At 38.2% G+C, this 19320-nt stretch overlaps 3 protein-coding genes across 4 annotated transcripts; all 3 read right to left on the bottom strand.

Annotated features, from left to right (window-relative positions):
* Nucleotides 1-318: 318 nt before the first annotated feature.
* On the bottom strand, nucleotides 319-5878 carry LOC137747067 (protein FMP32, mitochondrial-like). The gene is made up of 12 exons (XM_068487072.1): nucleotides 5584-5878; nucleotides 4905-5071; nucleotides 4076-4151; nucleotides 3717-3786; nucleotides 2350-3618; nucleotides 1969-2244; nucleotides 1689-1820; nucleotides 1511-1570; nucleotides 1039-1115; nucleotides 878-934; nucleotides 704-770; nucleotides 319-622 (listed from the first exon to the last, which is right to left on the bottom strand). The coding sequence occupies exons 6-12, from the start codon at nucleotides 2167-2169 to the stop codon at nucleotides 503-505; spliced, it is 714 nt and encodes a 237-aa protein (XP_068343173.1). The 5' UTR covers nucleotides 2170-2244; nucleotides 2350-3618; nucleotides 3717-3786; nucleotides 4076-4151; nucleotides 4905-5071; nucleotides 5584-5878; the 3' UTR covers nucleotides 319-502.
* Nucleotides 3498-5749, bottom strand: LOC137747793 (uncharacterized). The gene is made up of 4 exons (XM_068487939.1): nucleotides 5584-5749; nucleotides 4905-5071; nucleotides 3717-3847; nucleotides 3498-3618 (listed from the first exon to the last, which is right to left on the bottom strand). Exons 1-4 carry the CDS (start codon nucleotides 5747-5749, stop codon nucleotides 3498-3500), a joined length of 585 nt encoding a protein of 194 aa, XP_068344040.1.
* Nucleotides 5879-8403: 2525 nt separating the features above from the next.
* On the bottom strand, nucleotides 8404-15270 carry LOC137747080 (zinc finger CCCH domain-containing protein 44-like). Of its 2 annotated transcripts, XM_068487090.1 has the most exons (11): nucleotides 14571-15270; nucleotides 14249-14328; nucleotides 13955-14139; nucleotides 13480-13621; nucleotides 12748-13407; nucleotides 12528-12655; nucleotides 12012-12071; nucleotides 11875-11925; nucleotides 11587-11657; nucleotides 11205-11356; nucleotides 8404-10965 (listed from the first exon to the last, which is right to left on the bottom strand). In XM_068487090.1, the coding sequence occupies exons 1-11, from the start codon at nucleotides 14927-14929 to the stop codon at nucleotides 8672-8674; spliced, it is 4182 nt and encodes a 1393-aa protein (XP_068343191.1). In that variant the 5' UTR covers nucleotides 14930-15270; the 3' UTR covers nucleotides 8404-8671. The 2 variants fall into 2 exon arrangements, with proteins under 2 accessions (XP_068343191.1, XP_068343190.1); XM_068487089.1 differs by having other exon boundaries at nucleotides 12748-13621.
* Between the last annotated feature and the right edge of the window lie 4050 nt (nucleotides 15271-19320).

Below are 19320 nucleotides of genomic sequence, written 5' to 3'. Positions count from 1 at the left end.
CTAAAGCAATGGTGACGACACTATAAACTAAACCCTAATTAAATAGGTAATTAATAAAATCTCTCCACCAAACAGGGAATCCAACCAAGAAGTCAAATCCAAACCCAAATAGGACACCAATACAAAATAGGTAACATAAACTTAATTTCTGCATCATCCTAATTTTGAGCCGCAAATCTCAACAAGTTCAAGAAAAAATTGAAAAAACGCTCAACTCATCAGAAAGCAAAAGCAGCATATAAGAAATCGGAGAGTGCAAAATGAAACTATTTACAGATTATTTACCAAAGAATATTGAAAAGAATATAAAAAAAAAAAAAAAAGGACAAAAATATGAGTTTTGCGTAATTGAATGCTTCCTTGATCCAAATTACAATGTAATGACTTTGCCTCATCTTTCACATATTTATCACATTTCTTAAAATTACAACAGCTTGAAAAGAATGAAAACTTTCCCAGTTTTCCCCTATTGGGACTTGTCATCGTTAACTATAGAACAAGTTTACTTTAAGATACGGAGTACAGCAAGACCGACAGCAGATATCGATACAAGAGAACCTATGCAGTATTTTATGACATCGTATTTTGCTGCTTCCACCTGAGCCCTTAAAGCATGAATTTCCTGATAGTAGTAAGCGTTAGTAAAACGAATTGTATGGTGCGCTCCTAGTTCAAATCGAAAAAGTGGTCAGCCAATTCTTACCCGATCAAGTTTGTTAGTGAGGTTATTGGTTTCAGCATTCTGATTTGATAGCTCTTCTCGTATCCTCCTGTACTCATTAACCAAAAGAATGAACAAGGCGAGTAAATTTCATAACTCAAACAGAGATTTTGATGAACTCAGAGAATACTATGTTTATTTAACGAATTCACTTACCCTCTTTCCAGGTTCAAGTCCAACCGCTGTCCTGCAGTAACTTTGTCGATTTCATACCTGCATCACAATAAAAACATTTGCACTGTGATGACGATTATAGAAAGCAAACACATATTCACATCGAAACAGACAGGAAATTACAGTAACTCCATTGATCAGACCTCAATTCACTCCGCATCTTCTCTATATCATTCCGAAGTTTTTCAGTCTCGTGTTGCAACAAAGAAAAATGGTGTCCCTGCATAACATATTCTTTCAGAGAACCAATGGCAGTTATTTAGTGTAACTGAAAATTAGATACGAGCAGCCATGCATTCATGTCTACTGATGTATACGGGATCTTGGAGACGACAACATCAGTTGAAACCCAAAATGCAGTCCAACTAGAAAACCATCAATGATTTGGCAACTTTTATAAACAGGACAAACGCAGATAAAAACCAATTACAAAGCTTATCATAGAAACGTCAATCAGGCATAAAGTTCGCATACAAACGAAACAGTAAAAAGATTTGAACGGCAACTAGAACAGAATCATCCACAAATCGACATATCAGGAAAAAAAAAAAATTCAACAACTAAACACAAACCACGATCTCATGGTAATGACTAACGGAAAGAGCTGTTAAGTACCTGCGCACTTTGAATTTCGGATTTGAATTTGGACAAGTTGGATTCTTGGATCATCTCCGTCTATAAACAATTACGCAGAACATACATTCAAATACAACCATCATAATTTGATGAACGACAACATACACAGACGTAATCATTAAACGGGAAGATTAGAGTACACACGAAAGCTCCTTACTTTCTGCATCTCTCCTTTTGTAACAAATGAATGAGACACATTTTCCAAGCTGTCATTCAAAACTTCAGTAATGGCAGATGTTATTGCCTCCGCGTGCTTCGAGGGCACGCCTTGTCCCTCTAATCTCCTAACCTAAACACAATGCAGCATATAATAAACAACAATTACAACCTCTCTAATCTCACTGTAAATTTTTCATCATTTGACTTTGCACAATCATGCAATTTTCAAAAAATTCAAATTACCATATTTCTAAAGAGAAAGCGATTCGATTACTTACCAACGCTAATGTATCGACGAGAAACAACCGCTTTCCATTTGATTTGACCAGCTGAGAAGTCAGCCTGCAATCCAAATGCCTGTACTCCAACGACGGAGACACCGCTTTCGAGGCACCACCGGCCCCTCCGAAACCGGATAATCCGATCCCCGACCCGGTCCCCAGTTGGGCGACCCGTCTGCAAGCCGCGGCAGCGGCCATTCGAATTCGATTTCCGCACCTGATTCCCAATGCTAACTTCAATCTCAAACCTTCAATCGGTTGGTTGCCGAGAATCTGCACGCACGGAAGAGAAATGTTGACCGTTTGGTTACCGAGAAAACGCGAGAAAACGATAGAAAACAGTAAAAGTTTGAAAATTCAATCCGATCCAGTACGTACCTGTATCCGGAAAGCTACGACCCGGAGAGCTAAGAGCAAATATATGCTATTTTTCCAGCTAAGAAATCCTGCAGGATTGGATTGGATAGGATTGCTGTTCCTTGTCCGTCTCGGAATTCGCAAAATATAAGTACAGGGAGGATCCGGTTGATTTCGCGGTTTGCTTGTTTGGTTTGCTTTGTCTCCTCCTCTGGTTAAATTAGCTTCCGTGCCAAACAGGGCGCAAACTTTTTCTATTTTTCGGAAGCTGCTAATTGTGTTTGTACGGTCGTAAGCGTGATTCTTAATTAAGTGCTTAATCCTTCTTAATTAAGTGCTTAATCTTGTCTGCGATAATCCAGTCCAGAGCTGTATGCAGGTCGATTTGGTCGCCCTAGTGCTGCTCACTGATGGATTATCATAATGGTTTAGTGAAAGAGGAATCTCCATTAACCCGAATGGTTAATGAGCTAATTTCGTGGCAGACACTTTAGCTTCACATGAGCATTCATGGATTGTAATCATGTTTGGGAGCACTTGCGTTATCAGTTGTTTCAATGTTTAATTTCGATTGTCTTGCATAAAATCACTTAGAAGCGCTACTCTCTATAAGTGATTCTAACCTTCCCGAAATAGGCTCTAATTGTCTCAGTTAACTTTTCATTTAACTTTCATACAAGTGTTTCTCTTATTAATCCACTCACGTCATCTGAACTAGGAAAATCTTGTATACAACCGATGCATATAACTCCTCTTACACAGTTACACTAAACCGCTCACATATTAGTCATGTGACGAGTTTTAGGAGAGGAAAGTTATCTACGAGGTTGTATACAAGAATTGAAGCGTAAAAGTAGTGTATACAACGATTGTCAGAAATAATAATCTTATTAGAAAATAGCACAATCTCTTACTTCCCTCCACAACCAAATAAATAATAATCACCATAGATTAGTTATTAAACAGTTCCAAGATAAATAAGAAGCCCTCTAAGCCTATAGCAGTTGCACTAACATTCTATTGCTCAAAATGTGGATGGAGCGCAGAGGTGTTGTAAACAGCACAAAAACCACGACGAATCGAAGACGAATACCGCAGATATGGAGTCAAGCCGAATCCTGCTTCTCGAGTTATTTTCCTTATTCATCTGGATTTTTCAACAAGCGATCTTACTTTGGTCGCCCTCTGTACTGGTATAGAAAATCATCGACACTTCCTTTTATGTAGTTCCCAACTTTACGTATGTTCTTAGTCACCCCTGAAGCAACAAGATCTGCGTTTCTTGTAAACCTACACATTCGTTAACAAACACCAGATAACCCGTTACAAATCAGGCGTAACGTTCAGAAAACTAGGATTCCGATTGTTCACTTTAATCTTATGCTTGCCTGTTGAAGAAAAGACTTCCTGCAGACTGAGTCGGTTGCTGCCTCTGAGTCTGAGGGACTTCATGAACATCTAAAAGGTGATCACAAGGGATAAATAAAGCCGACATTAAATGATAAATGTAACATTTCACCTGAACTTTAGAGCACAAGAATTTTTCGAAATCATTTCGAGAAACCAAACACTAGTTTATATATCTAAGATTCTTAACCAATGTGAAAGTCTGTTCAACCGAAGTAACTCATTTGATCCCACTATCTAAGTGCTAGTTTTGCAGGAAGATCTTAACTACATTGGAGGCGAACTATTGTAAGCAACACCTAGAAGGAAAAAGACAAGGGACAAAAATTCAATTCCCTACCCTGTTTGTGATGGACATGGGCAGAAACGGGAGCAGCAGCAGGTGTCTTTTGAACCATTCTTTTGCCAACCAAAAGCTGCATTAACTCATGTCAGTCGGAATGCTTAACAAAGATTAATATAGGGAGAAGCATTTTATGTAGAAATTTCATGTGTCGAGAAAGTCAGTTTCTGCATAGACTTAATTACTTCCAGTTTTCTAAGCACTAAACACATTGATCCAACTCCAATTTGCACCAGAAGCTCACAAGTCGAATCATCTAATGAACGGTTCATAGCTTGTTATCATGCAATATATTTAGATCTTGTATAACACGATCTGACGAGATCTCATTAGTTAAACTCTAAAGCCATGGCTTGTTTGGTGTCTGGGATTGGATTAGGTTTGATACTTTACTATATTTAAGGTATGCTGAAAGAATAAATGAAAAAATTGCGTCCAACTTTTGAAGATAGAAGATGGATAACTCATCAAGGAAACTTATCCCTTGCAATCACCCCAAAATTCTACAATTACAAAGATAACCTCCTTCATGTCTACTCCCCTCAAAATGAAAAATCATTCGCCTCTATCTTCAAATGAATTATAAGAGTTATCCATTCCAGTCCTGTCCTAGGCACCAAACGAGCCCTAAAAGTAATAGCTAATCCAATTAATATAAAAGAAACCCGAAAAGGACTTGCAAAGCTCCGTGCATTTAAACAATCAGTTTTAAGGTAAATAATCAAGCACATGAACCCCTCACATTTCATATTAGCACATAATACAATTTTTTACTCTCTTTGTTTTTGTGTGTGAGGGCTTAGGAAAGAGAGGAGAGATATTTAACCTCAAGACCGTAGCAAACGGGCAATTCTGGTTGTTCCTTTCCAGAATGGTCTTTCGTAATACGATCCAAGTACAGCGAGTAGCCAGCACAAGCATAGCGAAATTCAGTAAGATGTCGATCATCTTTAGAAGCTTTCGTCTCAGTTTCCGAAACTATTGACTGAGGCACTGGTCACCAAAATCTACATATTAGTAACTAGTCCAATACAACTTTGATAAACGAATTTCAATTCACAAAAAGAAGAAAAAACACCAAACCAACAATCTCAACTACAAAATAAGGCGGCTATAAAATCCAATCACAAAAATGGCGGAGAAAGATTAATACTTTCTGGGAAATGGCAAAATAAATCAGACTGCAGCTCAAAGATGATGACTTCGTTAATTTCCTAAGCAAACTTATCATCAATTAATCTCAAATTTAAGGCGAAATGATAAAATGACAAAAAGAAAACAACTTCCGTAATAAATCCAAGCAAACGCAAAATCAGAATTCAGATTTTAGAAATTGAAACCCTAAAACTCAAAATTCAAGAGAAAGAGAATAAAAAATTCCGCAATTGATAAGATTTCTGGTGATACAATAGGTCCGTTGGTGAAGAAACTAATGTTTTCGTATAAAACTTTCTCGAGAACCAAACAGAAAATAGCAAAGATAAGAGAAAAGGGAGAGATGAAACCTTCGGGGATGGCGCGAGGAACGCCGACGCAGAGAGGACTGTAAGCCTTGGATTTGAGGGCGGATGAATAATAGAGTGTTCCTTTGCATGATCTGCCTTTTTGGGAGGCTTTTGATTGGTCCCGGAGCTCATCTTTGCTGTTGTTGTTCGTATCCATGGCAGTCATCGTCGTCGTCGTCACTGTGTCATCTGTGACTGTCTTCTTCTCGTTGTGTCGCGGTCGCTCTCTCGTTTGTGTACCCCCATTTTGCTCGGGTGCCCTCACACACGGCTTTTTACTCGCACGGAATGCTCTCTCGCTTACGAATTTACCGGACTATTTTTTATTTTAATTTTTTTTATGATTAAAGTTGAGCTTGAGCATCCACTTAATATTAGGTCATGTAGTATTCTTTTTTATTTGTAAATGATGAGTCTTAGGTTTGATTCTCGTCAAATGTGAATTTGAACCATATTATTATGGCAAGCCTCCCTTAGACCATCTTCAACCGAACCCTAAAATTTAGGTTTTAATCTAGATACAGCTTTTTTCTTTCACGCTTATGCTTAACTTTTTAGCTCGAAATTATTAAAATATGAAGATAGTATAATTTGTTTGCCAAATAATGAATCTAGGATAAATTTTTTTCTTAAAGTAACTATAAAAAAAATTATATAGACTACCTTAATTTATTTTATGAACATTTTGACTTAAAAATATTAAGATTTCGATAAATATAGAAAAATCACTAAATCAACACCGTAAAACTCGTTGAACACTACGAAAGACACTTGAAAGAATTTTTTATATTTATTTTAGTCCTTAGATTTAAATTTGAACCGTTAGATTTTTTTTATTACGGTTGGATTTGATCATATTAGATCTTAGTCATTGGATTCAATGAATTTATAAATATAAAACTTAAAAAATACACATATATGGTGAGCCAGCCCACTAACCCAAAGGAAATTATGGCCTGAATTTGCCTCGAAAATAAGTTTTGGACTAAAACTCATATTTGGCCCAAGAGTTGGAGCAAATTGAGGTAGGTTTAGAACCTAAAATTTAAGTTTTACTCTAAGGGCTTGAGTAAGTCTTGGTTTGGTACTGATGTACTTCTGAAAAAAGTGGATATAAAAAAAAACCGGGAGCTTTTTTATGTTTGGTAAACATTCAACTTCAGCTTTTTTCATAGTTTTGAGTGAAAAAAAAAAAACCAAAAACACAAAGTTGCAAAATCTAGCTTTGAAAAACCGGCTTTTTTTTCCTTGCCCAGCTTCTATGCAAACTGATTTCGCAAGAGGGAGAATGGAATCTCTGAAGCTATCTCTCTTGTTCCCCCAAATCCCGAAACCCCCAACACCAACCACACTCATTCCAGGTGTTTATGCCTTCTTCTCTCGATTTTGATCCCGCACTGTTTGATCTCAATCATGCGGTCCTCGACGAGCTTCACAAATTGGATTTGAAAGAGGAGGGGGAGGACGATGGAGAGCCTGATGAGGTGCAGAATCTGAATTCAATAGAGAAGGTAGAGGAGGATGGAGCTGGTGAGTGGCAGAGGAGTTGGTGAGTTGCAGGAGGTGGATTTGAAGGCGGAGAAGGGTGGAGAGGGAGTGGAGGAAGAAGAGAAGAGTTCCGGTGAGCAATAGGGACAAGATAAAGAAGAAACACTATTAGAGAAAAGAATAGAATAAAAAAATTATAAATATCTTTAAAAAAATAAAAAGTAAAAGTACATTCTTCGTTTATTAATAGTTTATATAAGTCTTAGAAATGTCATAATAAAAGAAAAGATAAAAATATTATTATATAATATTTAACATCATATCTTTTATAGTCATTTTACACAGTCACAACAATTTTACATAAAAATTTACCAAACACTTTAACACTGCTTTTGTGCTAAAAGCACTTTTACAAAAAAGTTTATCAAACACTCTACTGCTTTATTTCATAGTTGTTATTCTCGCAAAACAATAGAAATAATATTTTTTCAAAGCACAGCAATACCAAACCAACCCGTTTTATTATAAATATTATCGTTTGTTTTAAAAAATAAAAAAAATAAAAAAGTTGAGCTTGTCGTGGTCGACGGGGAAGAAAGAATTGAATGAATGTTCTTTTGGGAAAAATGTAGAATAATACACATATCGAGACCATTCCTTCAAAATAATACCCAACACAATTGAAGTTAGTTAAGTTTGTTAAAATTATATGATACTCACTTATTCGCGTAACCTATCTTTTCATAATTGAGATGAATTTAATAAAAAATATTTTATTATTTATCAAAATGAGCTCAATGAAAAGTTCACCCGGGATTGCATTCAGCTCATTTAGTCACTATTTTTCACTTTGTCAGATGATGTCATCAATTCCTGAGTTAAAAAACAATTTAAAAAAAAAAAAAAAAAAAAAAAAAACTGTACAAATGTGAAAGTTATTCATGTGTATTGACCCTTCCGGCCAATTGACTCCGTATGTTACACTCCGGTGGCCAGCGATGTTGCTAAATGACCCACATTTTATGTATGATGGGATGATGTTGACATTTAAGAAAAATTTAGGATTCGAGTACTTTTAAACGACTAAAATCACTTTCAAACGATTGAGGTGCTTTCTGAAATCACTTTTAAACGATTGAGGTGCTTTCTGAAATCACTTTTAAACGATTGAGGTGCTTTCTGCTAAAAGCATCTGTTATATACTTCTTGTTAGAAGCCCTTAATTTGGATTTTTATTAAAGTTTGGTTCCAAAACATTTTATCTAAAACCACTTTCATTCGTTTAAAAGGAAGAAAAGAAAACACAAAGGAATTTACTTGTCTGAGACTCTGAGTTGGTAAAACGTAAAAGGTCCATTGTGGACGTCAGATATTACATGAAACATAGAATGAATACCACAAATAATACGGTACTCCAAAGCTATGCTAAATCTCTCCCCCAAAAATAATAATTATTCACTTAAGCCACTTGGACGGCTTACGTAAGTTACGTTTACATGTTAAATTACAGCAATTGGCAACAAGTAGCCTCCTAATTATGCGCAATGATTACATAATTAAATGTGTCTAATCTTGTCGTTTGAGAATTGAGACCCAAAAATCAGGGGTGCAGATAATCACAGGATGCTCCCTTCTTGCAGTGCCCGCTCTCGTAATATTTACAAACCCGCTGCCCTTTGGGAGGAGGCCTCAACGAACTTCCATTTCCATTTCCATGCATTGTCTGCCTGTTCCATCCAAACCTACCCCTAACCATACCTAAATCCCTACTCTGGAAACCACGATCTCTGGGACCCAATAACCTTTCTCCGCCGTACCTTGGTTGGCTTTCCCACATTCTCCCGGCGGGCAACTGATGACCTGGATGTAAGCTCGTGTTTCCGTGTGGTATCCCCTGACCACCTCCCCAACCCAGGTTTACACTTCTATGGTCTGGTCCTCCCCGTCCCATGTTTGCATTTATTGGAACTGGCTGAACTGCTTCCCAACTCCTTCCTGTGGTTTCTGACCTATTGTTCCAATGATTGTCCATGTCCGATGGTGCAGTGGTTCGCATCTCTGTCCCTGCCTCAAATTGGTTAACTGAAACATCACTGTACTTTCTGTCTCCCTCCATTTCGGGGCTTGTGGACGAATGTACACCAGATCTGTTTTTTAGATCAAGAGCATTTCCCTGACATGCCCCAACTGGTTCGTCTGTCACCATGGAAACCTGTAAAGTGGAGCTCAAATCAAGTGCATTTCCCTGACATACCCCAAGTGGTTCATCTGTCGCCATGGAAGCCCGTAAATCACCAGTGGAGCTCAAAGCATCACCTTTTCCAGGGTCAGGTGCTGGGCTGAATCCATCTACAGAACTGAAACTATCATTTTTTGAACCCTCTGTAAAGTCCCCTCGACAATTCATGATTGAAGTCGGGGTCGCCAAGCTGCTGAGAGTCTCCATTGCTTCAACTTCAGCCAGAAGATCTGAAACTGATTCATCAGGTAAAGTACAAAATTCAGTTGGTTCCGTAAACTGATTCATCTCACTTGGTTTAAAAGAAGATGCAGAGTAAAGACTGGATTCCCATTCCTCTATAGAAGATGGTTTGGCCCAGTCACCACCTACTTCCGGAAGTGGTGCCCCACCACCCACTAAACTAGAAGAGGTGCTCCAGCTGTGGCCAGCATCCTGAACAGGAACATTTGAAGGCACAGACTGTCTATTTTCAGCTGCCTGACCTTGTAAGTCTCCATTGCTTGGTTTTGGAGTGGGACAGGGCATATCTGAAAAATTATGTTCCTTCTGATCTTGTTCCGGAATCTCCAGTGATTTAATCAAAGGAACAAGATCCGAGTTGGAATGACGGCCATTTGAAGGACTGCTTACAGGTGGAGGCCTCCAGTTTTGCCCGGAAGATTGACCTGAATGGCCCTCACTATCAGATCGGCTCTCATTACGCTGTCCATTTGTAATTTGAGCCTGAGCAGCCTGTTGGGGATCCAAATTTCCATTCTTCTGCTCAGAGTTAATTTCCTCTCCTCTACTCTCCCCTTCTTGATGAGACAAAGTTTCAGATGGTTTCACAGGAAATGCAGGAGAAGGTTGTGAACTACTTTCTTGGGGCTGATTGGGCGAAGAATTATTATCCTTCAATGGATCCCGGCCTTGCAAAACGTTTCCAGTTTGTTCATCACTAGAATTGACAACATCTGCAGGTGCAGTGCTCCTTAAAAGTTCACTGTTGCCACTATTTTGCAAATTTTGGCCATCCTGCTTCATGTTCCAGCTCTCTTCAACCTGTTTAACATCTACTGGAGTTGTGTTCATACTCTTGTTCCTTCCATCATCCTGACCATTGTTTCTATCATCCGAGGCAGCTGTAAATCCCTGAGAAAGTAACGGGCTGTCATGTGGCAATAATGGTTCTTTATACTGTCCATTCAATGCATCGGCCAAAAGGATGGAGTCATCTGGATTCTCATCTATCTTCCATATTCTATGATCAAGAGGGAAGTGCCCAGCTGTATTCCATTTACGCAACTGCATGAGTGCAAATGGTCCTTGAACTTTTCCAGTTGGGTCCTGGTAATGCCATATAATGTCTGTCTCAAAATCATCAACAGAATGGTTCGCACTCGTCACTATAGAAGAGGGCAACGATGAATTTTCTGATGCAACCTCAGAAAGTGTATTGGATTCAACCGCTGATTGATTATTCCCATCAAAAGCCACCAAACCAGTGAGATTGACCTGGCTCCTTGTCGTATTGCATCCATTTATTCCAAATGTTGCTCTACCCGGATTTTTCTGTGCCTTACTTCTAGAATTGCTTGAAGTATCGCCTTCCCTTGGTTGAGAGAAAGCTGTCCTTCCCTTTCTACTAGATCTCCTTGGTCTGACCTTAGCATCTGCATACACATCAGCGCAATTAACACCAAATTAACACTTCCAAAAGAAGCCTTGAAAAAGATAAATGGATAAGATGTTAGGGAAGTGTTATTGGCACTCCAAAAATCTCATTCTACACTCCTCACTAGTGTATGTTTCTTTCCAAAATAGAAAGTTTGGAGTGTAGAATGTGATTTTTGGAGTGCCAATAACAATTCCCAAGATGTTATTCCATGTCTATTAAATCAATGCAAGGGACCTTGTTTCTTATCGAATGCTCCAGCACTGCCTTCAGACTCGCAACTTGGATCCATACTAGGATCAGAGCGTACTTCAGGAATTTCACGCAATCTGCGCAGATGTTCCTCTGGCGAGTTCAGAAGCTGTAGTTTGTCCACACATTGCCTAAGCGTAAACTATGGTCAAGGAAAACTTGATATTCTTAGACGAAAATACCTCTGCCACAAGACAATATGAAGAATAGAGTACACAGGTACCCATGAAACAGCCTCTCGTACTAAGTAATGTGCTACAAGTAATCAATGAGAAAATAGAGAGTGCAACTGGAATAATCCACAACAATGTGCAAGAAATGTCATTAAAGAAACCAAAAGCATAGAATAATCAACAAAAAAGGATATTCCTTTCTGCGTCCTTTTTCACTTGCTCGATCACGAAGCTGACTAATCCTTAATACCTCTGCTTCCAGACACTAGTTTAAAAAACATGACCATGGCCAACCAAAAAGCAATATCAGACATAGCATTTGATGATTTATTTAGGAGAAACAATAAAAGCCAATGAATCTACTTAAATGGGGCAGTAATAACTATTAACTAAAACAGGAAATGAAAGATCATCTAAAGTCCTTCCATAAAAACACAAATGTATCCTCTTCTTGCCTCAGAATTACAAGTAACAGAACTTACATCATTTACTCTAACTGCATGAAGTGCCATTGCTTTCTCCTGAATCTCACCCTGCAACACCAAGCATAAATATTCCTTTGTTAAAGGAGTTTCAAATATCTTGAACATCACATATTGTACATAACATGCAAACCTACCACAGTCAACTGTTTGCTGAGTCTACACTTTATACTTTGACGTAATCGTTTGCATTCATCCTGTAAAATAAGTAAAATGTCACAATTGTGTAAGAGGGGGATGAAGGGGAATAAGCATCTGAACATGAGCAACAACAGACAGTCTTGTGACCGATAAAAACTATATATGAAAAGCTAGCATGCCTTACTCAATGTGTATTTTTGGTTATATCATTATTTCCATGTCTAGAAAGGACTGAAAATAGTGTGGATATAGGTTTCAAGTTAGTCATTAATGGTGAGGGCAAACGCTTCCCCAGCACCCCTTAGTATTAAAGTCCACATAACTAAAGAAAGGCAGGTACAAATAAACAATTAGGCTCCAAGAGCTTTCATTATTGATATCCATACTAATGCACACTTATTTTTTAACCATCAGTTCCAAAAGAATTCTTACTGAAAAAAAATTCTAGCATGTGTAGATAAGTTATATCAAGGAACCCTGGGAGGAGGAGAGTAGGCAATAAGTTCACTGACCTGGGAGAACTCCTGATTAGAGATCTCGTCAATTGATATAACCTCTTTCTTGTTTAAGTTCAAGATCTCAAGCTTCACATCAGTTGTTTTTGTGCCAACTTTATAAGGTTGAGCAACCTTGCTGGTACCTGCAGACAAAGATGTCATCAATACAAATTTTGCATAACCTATTGTGAAAATATAAGAAATAACTTAGAACATTGGTTGTGTAAACTAGTACCTGTGACTTGGACAAGCCTATAAATATCTTCCTTTTGATCACCACTGGGAATTCTTATTCGCACAATTGAACCAACCACCTTCTCATGCAATTTGTCAACGTCTTCAATAAGATTCTCCACGCAGTTACGCCGCAAGTAAATCAGATTAATGTTGTGAAGATCAATAGCTGCGAATGCATCAGGATTGGTCGGTGGTCCTTTCTCATCTACCCTTTTGCGTGTTTTACGCCTCTTATCATTACCCATCATCATTTGATTATCATAGTTCCCATCAATCTCCATTTGGCTGCCAACAGTATTAACAACTCCAGCGCTAATAATGTTATCTGCCTTGGAACTTTCCTTGATGAGGAAGTGAAATTCAAGAAGCTTTAACATTTCAAAGTGACCCACACATTCTTTCCCAAAAAGATTTATGAGTCTCGAATCGCAAATAATTTGGCATTTCTGGCGAGGATCGCGAAGATTGTTTTTCTTTATGTACTCGACCAAAAGTGCCTGGACATCATACTGAGATAGCACAGATGTATCACCATTTCTCAAATGAGCAACAAACTCCAAGAGCTCCTTTGACGCCCAAACTGTGTCTTCAACACTCAAATCCTTGTCCAAGGTTCTGGGCTTTTTATTACTTCTTTTTGAATGTGTAGCTTCCAGATCTGCACAACAGTTGACTGCACCTGAATTTGTTTTATTACCATCATATAGTTCAGTTGAAGAATCCCCCTTACCAACCATAACGGCAGCTTCATTCCATGGATTTTTAGCTTTAAAAAGATCGTCCAAAGTTAATGATAGTTTCCCTTTCAAAAGAATCCAGTAAACCTTGAAGAGATACTCCCAGCTGCTCTTGTCATCAAAATCAACTTGAGCCTGCAGAAAATTTAAATGAGAAAGGGAAACAATAAAAATTGCAAAACCCAGATGGAAGTTTGTAAAAATAAGTAAAAAACTAAACAGATAATTCGTTTCGTAACAAACTCCAACAGAGTAAAACGTAATGGAATACCACTTTAATTGCAGCGTCGGGCTTTAAAGAAGGAAATAAAACAAAAACATAAAGCATTCTTGATATAAAAGAGTTATATGCTGTTCTTAATCAATCTAATCCCTCTCCAAATTCAACAAAGCTGAGAATCCTTAATTCGTAGGTAAAAACTACATGACTGTAAGTAAATAAATACACCAAAGTGTGTTCAAGCATACCCCTTCCTTATTTTCTTGCACGTTCTCAATTAGCATTATAGTTCTCATACATGTTCCGCAAAATCCTTTATTTCCTCGTACGCATTGATAATCTGCGCCTTTAGTGCATCTTTTGCACAGAGAATATGTACAAGTGTAACACCAATAATGGGCAGCCTTCTGACAACTGCTACATATATGCCAACCTGACATGCATAATATCCAAAACAACGAAACGTGAACAAAGCACACAACTATCATAACTCAACTTGCCAAGGATATAACAAATTAGTAGGTTAACATAGTGCAACATACCACAATTCCATTTGGCTTTCGATTTAAAGAAGGCCTCGTCCCGCTTGATGCATGATGGATGGTATGCCTTAGGGCACCCCCTAACAAGTAACAATCCACAAACAAGGCTTAATTAAGCAATGCAAATAAGCAACAACAACATTCACTAAATTTCGCAAAACAAAACATAAAATCGACTCGAACTGTCCGTTGGATTGCCAATAAGGAAATGAAATAACCCAAATCAGCTAAATTAAGTAAAAACTCTCAGCTTTTCTAGCATGGACTAATCAAAATTGGACTGAATTGACCAAGCTGCGACCGCGAAAAACCGGATTCTCACCTGCGATCACAAAGCACGAGGCTTCCACCGTCGAAGCAAATGAAGCAAACGTCCTCTTCTTCGTCCTGCATCTTCCTCACCGCCGTCGCCTTGGCATGCCCACTGGGCGGCCGGCCCCGCCTCCGCTTTCCCAAGTTCTTACCCGCCTCCTCTTTGACCACCACCATCTGCCCCGCCTTCCCAACAACCATCCCTCCGCCGATCGTTTCGCATTGATCGGCCGCCATGCAGTCCTCCGCCGCCGGCATCGACCGGTCAAATACCTCCTGCGATTGCGGCGGTTCTCCTCCTCCGCCTCCACCTTCTTGTATACTGGGTCCATAGAAGGCCGAGGCGAGCTGAGCATGCTCAAGCTCCATACAAACTACAATTGAAGTAAAAGAATTGAACGGATTTGTCGAGAGAGAGATTGAAAACCCTAGGAGTTGGAACTACAAGTACGAGAAGCTCAAGCGGCAGCGGCAGCAGCGCACATGGAAGACCGGGTGCGTATGGGACAGGGCATTATCTGGTCGGGTTTTTGGTCCGGGTGGGTAAATGGGCGGCCACACACGGCACTGTCGACAGGCGGACACCTGGGAGGAGATTGGGTGGAAGAAAGAAAGAGGGAGAAAAAAATGGAGGAGAGAGAAGAGAGAGGAGAGAGAAAGAGAGGGGGGTCGTTGTTGGGGTAGGCAGAGAAGGAAGTGGGCTTTCACACCAAGGACGGTTGGCTGGGTGGAAGGGAAAGGGAGGGGGCGGGCGGGGGAAATTACCTTTTTGCCTCTGGAGGGGGTCAAAACGCGGCTCTTGTGAGTCCATATATCATATTCGTTCTCTGATCTCGAGCACCACGTGTTGAGTGGGCACCCAGAAAAGGTAATCGCATGTGGGGCCGCCTTGAATTTTTGTTCAACGCTTTAAACATTACGATACTCACTTTGTCACTTCTACAGCTTTCATTCGCTTCCCAGCCTCTTTGATTTTCATGTTTTTATTATCCATTACGTATTTTTGCGTCGTGGTTAATTGTATTTGAAGACGCAATATCGCTTGTATTTCGACAATATATCCGCATTTAAAGAAAATGTGAGTATCTAGAACCTGAAATTTTTCTTTATCCTTAACTTGTTTGTTGTAAGTTTGTGCAACAAAATCGCAATGAAAATATGTCAATTACGTAACAAACTAATCATAAATGTATGACAATGTATGTTGTGTTGTTATGATGTAAATTGAACTTGAAATCACCTTTGACCAAGTGTAGAAAACTGCTGCAAAATTTAAAGTTAGTAAAAAACTTTTATTTACATTCGAAAGTGTCCAAAGTGCCAATTTTAAAGAGGTAAACATTGGATTTGAAATACGTGAATTGCACGTGACAGTCACATGCGTTTACTTCTGCAAAGTTGACACCAATTATGTTAGTCATTGTCGTTTTCTTGTTTTGAGAGTGGTTAGGTAATACTTTAGTTTGTTTTACTTGATTTATATAGTTGAAGATTATTTGTTAGACATACCTTCATGTATTTCAATACATAACAAGAGATGTGTGCTAGTGCCAACTGATCAGCCTTATCAGAAACTTATTGCTTCCAAAAGAGACAATGGTGCCCATTACTTTTATCAGTGGAACCTTTTTCTTTCAATCTTTTAAATATTTTTTGTATTACTACTCATAATAATACGTGTTTAATAAACATGGTGTATGTTTCAAGATTTTGTATTAATTTTTAATTACTCGCTTAGGGTATGGTCCCCTATCCATTCTCTTTAAATTATGTAACAAAAAAAGGTAACAAAGTACTTCCTACTTAATACTATTGGCCAGTAATGTTCCTCTTCACTTGTAAGTGAGAGGTCTTAGGTTCAATTTTAGCCAAAGACGAATTTCAACCACATTATTGCTAGTCCATTATGAGGTTAAGCATATCCCCTCCCCTTTAGTATAGATAATATTGTTTGTTCCAAAAAAAAGTTTGTTCAAAAAAAAAAAACAAAAAACACAATACTTGACTCTTTGCCACCTTTTTACTTGTCCCTTTTAGAAGGATGCCCTTATTTTTGTTGGTCCACATAATTATCTGCTTTTAAATTCACAACTGACTAGTCATTTAATACTATGGTCTAATGATATTCTTTATCACTTGTAAGTGAAATGTCACAAGTTCGAATCTCGAAAATGACGAGCTTACAACTAATTTATTCCATGCAAGTTTTGTTTTAAGTCACTAGGCTTAGATGTGGGTTGAGAGATTAATTTCTTATTTTCATTAATAGGCATAAGATAAATCTAGAGTTCAAAACCTTCCAATGTGACTAAAAGATAAATACCCAAAGTTTGAATTTTACTTAAGCATTGGTGTATATAAACACATTGCCAATGAAGATATTCCCTAATAAATACATTTTAGATACATTTTTTCTAATATTAGCCAAAATTAAAACCTTACAAACTTTTAACCAAATATTTTATGACATGTTAAATTGGACGCAAGGATATTTGATCAATTAGCCTTTTCAGTTGCTCTAATTTCTAATTTTTCATATATTGATTCACAAATCGTAAATTTAGAAACTAGTTTTATTTTTTAATTTTATATAGTAATAAACACATGAGAAGTTTTTTTATACAATAATATGTTTACACTAAGAGTTGAGAAAATAAAATTGGTATCGTAACCATCACGATATTGGAATTTAATACCTATCATTCACAAGTGAAGAAAAGTAATACTAAATCGTATAACTAGGCGGTAAAGTTGTAAACGCATGAGAAATTAAAAAATGAATAATTTTCGAATTCACTTTTTTTTCTTTTTTTTTTATTATCAAGAAGTGAACTTCATTCAAAGCTTAAAATCTAGGGAACTTTAACGAAAAACTCCCGATACTATTCACTTTAACGAAAAACCATATTTTTACACTAAAAAGTAGGGGTGGGCAAACAGTTCCTAGATCCGCGAGGCGAGCCGGTTCCTTGCGGTTCGGGGCGGGTACGAGGCAGGTCCAAAAATTACAAATACAAAACGGGTCGGGCCGGCGTGGTTCTAAAAATTGGAAAAAAAAGGCCCCCGGCTCGAACCGTTCATTGCATCTTTGATCTACTCTCTATTATTACCCATTTACCCTAACTCTCCCCTCACCCTCTCTCTATCCCGTGTCCACTTTCCTCTTTCAATCTTTCATCCCTCTCGATCTCCTCCCTCTCAATCTCTCGATTTCACAGAAGATGACTAATGCCAGAGACGAACCGGGTGGAAGCAAAAGCGGTGGCGGTGGAGGCAGATTTCATAGAGTGCAAGCAAAGACCTAGAATCCAATTGGGAACTCGATTATTTGCTCCGGTGAAATACCCACTGAAGCAGAAGGCCATGTCGCTATTAATTTCACAGAATGTGTTCCTTTTGCTTCAGACTACTATTTTTCTTTTAAATTTTTTTACTTTCGGAATTGTTTGTGATGAGTTTTGTTGGGTGTAGCTGCGCTGCTTCTTCAAGGTCTAGTCCTCCAAAAAGGGCTTGGTGTTGTTTCTTTCCCCTCCATTTTAATTCTTTTTTTTTTTCAATTTTATTGTAAATTTATATAATTTGAATATTTTGCTTCATGGTGTTAGTATTGTTCTTTGTGGATATGAACCCAGATAATTGCATTTGTGTGTGTGATTTTTTTCCTAGAGCAATTTGAGGATGTTGAGGAAGGCGACAAGGTCCTGGAGCGATTTGAGTCAGTGTGGGGGACGAGCGAGTTGAATTGCTTAGAAACGGCGCGGCAGCGGATGAGGGTCTTGATGTCGAAGATTGAGTTGAACATCGAGAAGAAGATCGAGAGGATGAGTGAGTCCGGGAGGCGATCAAACCCCGAAAAAAAAAAAAAAACAAAAAGAAAAACATGTGGGCCCTTCATGAACCGACCCGTTTCAAACGGGCTGGGTTAGGTCCAGTTCCAGTGATCAGATTTACAATACCCATCCCGGCCCGTGCCCACCCCTAATAAAAAGTCAACCCTGGTACTATTCACTTTACCCTTTATTTTGTCCTTATCGTTAAAACTCAAAGTTTTCAAGCTATTTTCATTAGTTTTCCTTAAAATCTATTGTACAAATTCTCATGCAATCAAATATAAAAGCATTATGAGCTAAAGTCAATAAACAATACTCCCAAAAGAGAGGGAAAGATAAGGCGAGATCATTGTGTGCCAAGACATCAACTACAAAGTTTGCTTTTTTGTATATATGATTCCACTAAATATAGTTAAACTCAAAGCCCAACCATGTTATGTCTTTAATAATATATTTTAGGTTTCGTGAAGTATCCCAAATTTCCTGCACCGATTGGATAATCAATCTTGAATTTCCCTCCACCATAATGTTCTTTATTCCTCTATGTTAGGCATACCTTAACATTCCTTTCGAGTCATGGCCTCATCCACCGAGATAGTTACACCATTTAAGTTTAAGGCTTCAACTCCAATAAGTTGCCCTCCAACATTTCTTAACACAAATGCAGCAACTGCTTCCTTTATGTGTGAGTCAAATATAATAATTGTTTAGTTTAATATTTGAACATTGGGCTGCAAATAAGTGGAAGCCCAAGGATACCAATTAAAGGGAGACTTGCTCGAGGCCCAAGCATTAAGCCCAGAGACAAATTGGTGCCTTCCCATTAATGCATAGGTCATGTGCCTATGATTTGAATGTCAAAGTGATGGAGACTAACTCACAATCAGCCAAAAAACAATTTTCAGTGGTAATACAAGTAAAAAGCTAATG

Source organism: Pyrus communis, chromosome 10 (genome assembly GCF_963583255.1).
Source record: "Pyrus communis chromosome 10, drPyrComm1.1, whole genome shotgun sequence".
In the NCBI taxonomy this organism is placed as follows: domain Eukaryota; kingdom Viridiplantae; phylum Streptophyta; class Magnoliopsida; order Rosales; family Rosaceae; genus Pyrus; species Pyrus communis.
The sequence above is the reverse complement of the archived record's forward strand: the minus strand, read 5'-3'. Positions and strand labels throughout refer to the sequence as shown.